Genomic DNA, 8,182 nt, shown 5'->3' with positions numbered 1-8,182 from the left:
GACATCTTGGTCTAGAAAGCCTGATCAAGACAGATAAAATACTGTCACTGCCATGACTATTTCCCCAACTCCACTAGGCATAATTAGGGACTTGTTCTTCTGTAATTTTTTTTGTACCTCTCTGCAAAAGCTATGTCATTGGCTTCCTCGTATGTCTTTCTTAAGGGTTGAGATCTTGTCTTACTCATGTCTTCGTTTCTTACTCTATGTAGCAGTCTTGTATATAGTAATAATAATACTTATTATTGATTTAGAAATAAAGTAAATGAAGTATTGTGGAAAAGCATTTCCTTTATTAACTTATTAATACACGATGTGCTGTTGCATAAAACCTGAAACAACTAGAAAGTTGGAAAACACTAAAACCATAAATATTCTTTGCCTCTAGTAAATTACTAGAAAATAGCTCAGGAGATTGCTTCAGCCTCCATTTCCAAATCTTTGCTATTGGGGAGAGAAAAATAACTGAAGAGAGAGAGCAGAGAACCCTGGCATAGATTTGGTGCTCAGTAGAATATTTTTTTAATAAAAAAACACTTCCAGCCAAGAGCTTTTAGGTCCTAGGTTTATTACCACATGTCACCTCATTCTCTCACATCCTGAGGGGAATGAGGCTGACTGAGCATTAGACTTGAAAAAGCACACTGAGAACTACATTTCCCATGATACCCTGTTTCTGTACGCAAACCAGACTGAGACGTCGCTCCTATGGCAACCAAAGAGCCTGCACTCCCAGGCCCATCTTGGAGCTTGCGGTCTGATTCTAAACTGGGCCCTACGCAGAGCCTCCTCCACTGGGCAGCCAGACTACGATGCCCAGGTATTCGCGCAACCCTGCTTGAGTCCGGCTTACGCTCCCCCGTCGATAGCCTTCCCTCTTTTCCAACCTAGCCTGGAAGGGGTAGGGAGGGAGAGGCTGCTAGGGGCGTGTATTTGGGGAGAGGAGCCAACGCGGGGCCAACTGGTGGAAGATAATTGTGGGTCTGTCCTGCTTGCAACCTTTATCTGAATGATCAGAGACCCGTAGGAACTACACTTGCGCCTTTGGATTCCGACAAAAGCAGCTAGAAAAGTAATGATATTTTGAAACATCATTCAACTCCAAAATTTTACTTATTCAATAAAAGTTTTTTTGTGGGCCAGGGGGTGTTCTAAGAGCAGGGGTCAGGAGGCGAACTAGACCACAAAGCCACTTTCTTTGGGACTCCCTTCCTGATGCAGAAATTCGGAAAAATAAACGAGGGGAAACTTGAAAGCATTGTGAAACGTGTCACGATTAAAAGGGGTGTGTGGGGGGGAAGGGGGCTGAAGGAGAGGCTTCTGCTGACCTGTAAACTATATGTTAGCTCTTCAATTCTATGATGCGAATTTTAATTACCTATTCTCAAGATCATACCTAAACCTTCTCTGAACAACTTACAAGGATATCAGGGAGACAGGGATCCTAGAGTGGATCACAGAGCAGGATAAATAGGTTTTTCTCACCTTGTGGATCGGCAGTGTGGTCTCTATTGAGCTTATGAACCTTAGTATGAAAAGTTGTCAGCTTCCCATCACTGTATAATTGGTTACAGTTATAAAGTTCTGGCTGCAGTTATAAATTTCCACCAGTGGCATGACTGGTTGCAGCACCTCCTCTCCTCTCTGCTGGGAACTCAGAGAGCAGATAATCACGTTTTGAAAGAATGGTGTGTGAATAAAGAGCAGACAGGCCTGGACTGAGTCCTTGGGGGCTCACCTGGGAAATAAATGTATGAATTTTAGTGCAAACCTTTAGGGACATTTATTTTTGGTCCTCTATAAGCCCTTTCTTCATCCTTGGTTCTTGAATACCATGTTTCCCGGAAAATAAGACCTAGCCGGACCATCAGCTCTAATGTGTCTTTTGGAGCAAAAATTAATATAAGACCTGGTATTATATTATATTATATTATATTATATTATATTATATTATATTATATTATATTATATTATATTACATTATATGTTATACCCAGTCTTATATTATAGTAAAAACATATTATTATATTATAGTATTTTATATAAGACCCGGTCTTATATTATAGTAAAATAAGGCCTGGTCTTATATTAATTTTTGCTCCAAAAGACGCATTAGAGCTGACTGTCCAGCTAGGTCTTATTTTCAGGGAAACATGGTAATAATTATTATAAGCACTCAATAATTTTAGGTAATTATATGTGGGCCAAGCCCTAAACTAAATGAATGATCACATTTTAACAATCAATCATGACAATCTTATAAGGCTGGTATTCTTTTTTATGAGCATTTTAAAGATGAAGAAACAGAGGTGAGCTTGGGGACTAGCACAGAAGCTCGCATATATTAGGGGCTCTATAAATATTTGTTGAATTAATAAAGGAATGAGGGATACAGAGCAGTTAGGTAATTTGTCCAAGCTGGCATACATAGAAAGTAGCAGATTCAGGCTTACAACACATCAGATCTTGCTCATATTTTTTAAGTTCAATGCCCCATTTTTCATTTAGACTTTAAGTTAAAAAATGATATACTCTTATTTGTGTAAAATTGTATATGCATGTAGAGAGATGAATGGAAGGATTTTCAGAATGTGATTTTTTTCCCTTCTTTTATATATTAAAAATGGGAATCTTGAACCAAAACTATAATTTAAAAAAAAGCAGAAATATTTCAGGGTGCAAGAATTATTTAGTACGCTGATTTTATGGATTACTTCATTTTCCTAAATGTAGTTGGTTTTCAGGTTGTATGTTTGCAAAAGTTGTACATTCATGTGTGTCTGAGAAGCTAACACACACAGCTTTCAAACTTGCCTGGAAGCCCCAGAATAAGAAATCCTCAAATCCTGGTGATAAAGGCTCTGCATATCATTTTCATGTTTCTTTGATGAACCAGTACAAAAAAAAATGACTAATCCTTTTTTTACCTTCTTTTACCAGAAATTTTACCAGCTTATTGTCCCCCAGAAAATGATTTGTTTTGTAAATTTGACTGACATATAATTTCTCTGAGTTTGACATAAAAATTGGAAAGGATTCTTTTTGTTTCCCTGAATTTTGTTTTTTTGCCTCTCATTTAGTGAAACTCTCTGGGAAATTGCAAAAGCTGAAGTGGAAAAACGGGAACGTAATGGAAGTGAAGGTGATGGAGTTGAAATTGGAGAAAAATCTGTTTTCTTCATTGGCAGTAAAAATGGGGTAATGCATTTTTCCTACTTTTTTTCCCCTCAAGTATTGTGATGATTTAACAACCAGTGGTAAGGTGTATACATACTTTGATTAAAATGTGACTGCTTCAGTGCTTTAACCAGATGATCCAACTTTGGCCTGCTGGGTCCTTTGGAGCCGGTTGTGCCATGTCTGAGGGCGTCCTGCTATTGGGTGAGTGGGTACTTAACATCCAACCTGAACACTTCCTGTCAAGCAGTGCGCCACAGCAGCTGGAGGAAGGGGGCACTTGTTTTTAATTAGACTGCCCAGAGGAGTCATGTCTTCCCAGTTTGCACAAAGGCACCACAAAAATACTAAGCTGATGGTCATATTTACAGGTCACAACCAAAATAAGCATATAGATCATAAAAACATGAACCATATAGGGTATGATACACTTAACCTTCACTTATCTTAACTACAGTTACAGAAATGGAAGGAAACTTGGAGATTCTCTAGTCTTCTGCAATAAGGATTCTTACCCTGGGGACCATGAGGTATTTCTTGGGGTCAGTGAACTCCCTAGAAATGTGGGCAGAATTGTGTGTGATTGTGCATCACTGCATTTCTCTGGGAAATTAGAATTTCCCAGAATTCCAGCACCTCCCCCAAAAAGGTTAAGAGCCACTGCAAACAGTGATTGTAGAGTGTAGGTTTGGCTGCCTCCAGCAATGGGGGGTTCTCTTCCACAAGGCAGCCTGTTTCAATTTTTGTTAATTCCTAGTTACTAGAAAGCCTAAGTCTGTTTCATTGTAACTTCTACCATTTGGTCCTAATTCTGACCTGTAGAAGTATGGGAATAAATCTAATTCCTCCTCTGCTTGTTAAATTTTCAAATATTTTAAAACTGCCCTTCAAAGAGTTAATGGCCCTTCAAATAATTAACAGCCTCGACCTTTTCTTCCTGTGTTTTTCTGCTTCAGCTTTATCTTCACTTCTTTCAGCCATTCCTTCTGTGTCACAGACTCTGTATCAGTCATGGATTCTCTGTCATGAGTTTAGTAATTCTCAACTGGAATTATTCGAATGTGTAATTCTCAGGATGGAACAGAATTTTTGAGGTTTTGCTTAATTACAGTAGACAAGAGCAGCTCTGCCAGCCTCTCTATTTCCAGATGCTATGTTCTTGTTAGTGTATAGAAAACGTTTATTAATCACATAACTCTGTTTACTAAGTTGAGCTTGAGATCTGTCTTTTTCATTTATGCTGTTGTTTTGTCCTTACTTGTAATAGGTTGGGCCCTTTGTTACAGTGTATTTTTATTTTTACTTTATTAAAATAATTCATATATGTGGTCCTAAAAAGAAACTTAGAGTAAGTATATCCTATAGAAATAAAACAAGCAAAAAAAGTATTCTAACCCAGTATCTGGATCGCTTACTTTGAACATATTTGTATGTTATCTTTTTTCTTTATTTCCACTTCAACAATTGGAATTCAAACATTTTAGAAGACACTAATCATCAGCTTAACTAGTGATTAGAGTTGATCAGTAAAGAGAAAATTTAAGACAGCTGCCAAGTTGACCACTAAAGTGAGGTATGATTTGCTACTATTTGTCATGTGCAGGACTTTGTAATTATAATAATAGCAGTGTAGTTACACTGTGATGGAAAGTTGACAGTTAACTTTTTTCACTTATCAAACTTAGGAACAATTCTGAAAGTTTCTAGTTTCCAGGTAATTTATCACTCAAGTGATTAAAAAGCTATTTTGGGCCACAATTATGAACAATAGTAAAATTTTACATATGGATGACATTAACGCAATGTTTTTTTTTTAATTTCCAGGGAAAGACTACTATTATTCTAAGGTGTCTTGACAGGTAAGTGTTATATTAACCTTTAGACTACATTTTTTTGCTTATTCTAGTTGCATAAGGCAAGTTAGATTCTAAAAGACATATGGAAGGAGAACAATTTTGAGGCTCAAACAAAATAGTTTTATTCTTAGTGAATCCTTGATATGGCATTAAAATCTTGTTTAAAGATAAAGCCAACAACAGGCCCCCAAAATTATACAGGATTAATACTGGATTTCCCTATTGAGGGAGAAATGAACATAACTACACGGCCTACTTACTTTCTTTTTGGCTATGCTACTGTGAGATTTAAATTATTTTTATTCTACCTCGTCCGTGATTATTTGAATATTAGTTGTAATCTTTAAATTAGTCATGGATACAATTTTGAAGCACAGTGTTGGTCCTCAAACTGTACATTGTCCCATTGTTATGTATACTTCCTAACCTTCTGTACTGTAGAAGTATTCCATCAGATCAAAATTTAGTATTATGATTGTTAAATGTTGCAGGAAGTTGATAAGGAAAGCCTCCAACCAATTTTGGAAGATATTTCTCTCTCCCTTCATTCCAATGCCTCTTTCTAATACCTTCTCCAAGAACATCAAAAGAGATGGAATTTGGTCTTAAGGTCACATTAAAGAAATCATTCATTTGACAAATATTATGAAAGAATATAAATAATAGAATCCTGGCTTTGTATAATTCCTTTTATCAGCAAAATTGTTTCTTAGAAGAACCATTCTTAGTGATACGTGCATCATTTTTCATCCCCAGGAATCATGGCTCTCTTTAGACCACTTGTGTTTCTTGTTACAAATAAGTCATCCAACACAACATCAGCTTAGGATAAAAATACTACCGTGTTTCTCCGAGAATAAGACCTAGCTGGACCATCAGCTCTAATGCGTCTTTTGGAGCAAAAATTAATATAAGACCCAGTATTATATTACATTATATAGGACCCAATCTTATATTATATTAAAATAAGACCGGGTCTTATATTAATTTTTGCTCCAAAAGACGCATTGGAGCTGATGGTCTGGCTAGGTCTTATTTTCGGGGAAATATGGTATGAAATAACAAAACTGAACCAAAAGTTGTGAATTTCAGTTCCCTGAAAGTCTACTTAGAAGAGGACAATTCTTCAAATTGTAGGTTAAATATCAGAGTTTATAAAAATTGTCTTAAAAGCAGCATTTTGTTTCATTAAAGGAAATTTTTATCTTTCAGGAAATATAATCAAATAGTATTCTATATATGTATGAAAAAAGATACCTGCAGGGATGATATACAAAATATTCAAGAAACATAAATATATAAATCACAAATTAAAAATTATTTCTTTTTGTTCTCCAAATTAAAAATAAATGTATACTAATATATTCAGCCTTAAAAAGGAAGAATGAACCATGAACCATGAACCATGGATGAACCATGACGACACATGCTGAATGAAATATGCTAGTTACAAAACAACAAATACTGTATGATTTTACTCATATGAAGTATCTAGAGTAGAGAGGTTCATAGAAACAAAGTAGAATGGTGTTTGCCAGGTGCTGGAGGGAGGAGAAAATGAGGAGTTATTTAATGGGTTTAGAGTTTCAGTTTTCTAAAATGAGAAAGTTCAGAAATGTGGTTGTACAACGGTGTGAATACATTTAACACTACTGAACTGTACATTTAAACATGGTTAAGATCATAAATTTATGTTATGTGTTTCTACTACAATAAAAAATTAAATAATTAGCTATATACCATAAAACTGCTTACCACGCAATGTAAGTTATAGGGTAAATAGTTCATCAAATCATTTTAATGTTTTTCAAATCATTTGTCAATTTTTAGGACTTACTAACATAACTTGTTTGCAGCTTTCACTAAATAAAGGATGCCCACATTTGAGCCGTGATCTAAAATAGAGAACTATGTTACAGTCTTCCACCGATATCTTCATTAAATTGATAGTTATTAGGTTCCAAGCTCCCCATACTGTATTTCCCTGAAAATAAGACCTAACCAGAAAATAAGCCCTAGCATGATTTTTCAGGATGCTCATATCATAAGCCGTACCCTCAAAATAAGCCCCAGTTAAGATCATCAGCCAGACGGACGCATTTAGTACTCTATTGCAACACACGACGGACGTTTGAATTATAAAATAATAATATTAATATATAATTAAATATAAATAATATTATTGACATTAATACTTAAAATAAATGATAATATAAATTATAATTAAGTATTTGTAAATACCCAAGTGGGCACCTAAGGACGAGAGGTAAATGTCCAAAGGTGCCCACTTGGACGAGATGTAAACAGATGAACTTGAGACTTATTGCCGAATGACCAATCAGAGTACAGACACAAAGCTTGAATAACGTGCGCACCTGATAACGAACGGATGTGGTTGTGTCTAACATGAATCTTCATAATTCAATACATCGTGTGTTGTAACAGATGTGCTTAATGCACTTGTGTGAAATAAAGAAACCTTTTCTGAATTTTGGTGCCTGCCATTTTTCCTCGCTTTTGTGTGGACCATTATTCTTAACTGTCATCATTTTTGTTGCAACTCCTGACTCGGAAGTCTTCAATTAACACTTGGTTTAATGGTAGATTTAAAGGGAATAATATTTTGACCCCCAGACAAGATAAGTGCAAAGAGAAAGAGCTATTCCGTTGATTACAACAAAGGAATCGTGGAGGACTCCCAGGGCAAGAATCTTACAGCTTTCTGCAAAGAGAAGAAGTTGGATCTCAGAATGGTCCGAAAATGGCGAGCAGAGTACAATAACCTCAGTCAACAGGTGGAGGAGGGAAATGCTAAGAAGCAAAAAAGTGGATCAGGTTGGCAACCATTATTTCCTGAGCCGGAAGACATCATCTGTGAATGGATTGCTGACAGGAGAGCAAAGGCTTTGGTTGTATGCAGGGCTGATATTCAAGCATTTGCCCTTGCAATAGCACCACAGTTAGAAATATTCCAAGAAGAATTCAAAGCATCACAACATTGGCTGGATGGCTTCCTTCAGCGATATGAACTGTCTCTAAGAAGATTGACAACACTGTTCAAGCTGGAAGATACTGAAGTTATTAAACATGCACTTGCATTCAAGTCCTTTGCTGATGGCATTGACTTTTCTAAATATCACCTCTCCAAC

At 36.2% G+C, this 8,182-nt stretch overlaps 1 protein-coding gene across 1 annotated transcript in view; it reads left to right on the top strand.

Annotated features, from left to right (window-relative positions):
- The first annotated feature begins 692 nt into the window (after positions 1–692).
- The window catches only part of DYNC2LI1 (dynein cytoplasmic 2 light intermediate chain 1), a 30,495-nt gene continuing 23,005 nt past the window's right edge, over positions 693–8,182 (top strand). The window contains exons 1-3 of the mRNA XM_033124237.1: positions 693–820; positions 3,081–3,198; positions 5,002–5,036. Coding sequence (XP_032980128.1) covers positions 813–820; positions 3,081–3,198; positions 5,002–5,036 — 161 coding nt within the window. The 5' untranslated portion in view covers positions 693–812. The remainder of the gene's footprint in view (positions 821–3,080; positions 3,199–5,001; positions 5,037–8,182) is intronic.

This window comes from Rhinolophus ferrumequinum, chromosome 13 (assembly GCF_004115265.2).
Source record: "Rhinolophus ferrumequinum isolate MPI-CBG mRhiFer1 chromosome 13, mRhiFer1_v1.p, whole genome shotgun sequence".
Lineage (NCBI taxonomy): Eukaryota > Metazoa > Chordata > Mammalia > Chiroptera > Rhinolophidae > Rhinolophus > Rhinolophus ferrumequinum.
Note: the sequence above shows the minus strand (reverse complement) of the source record. Positions and strands in the feature narration are given on the sequence as shown.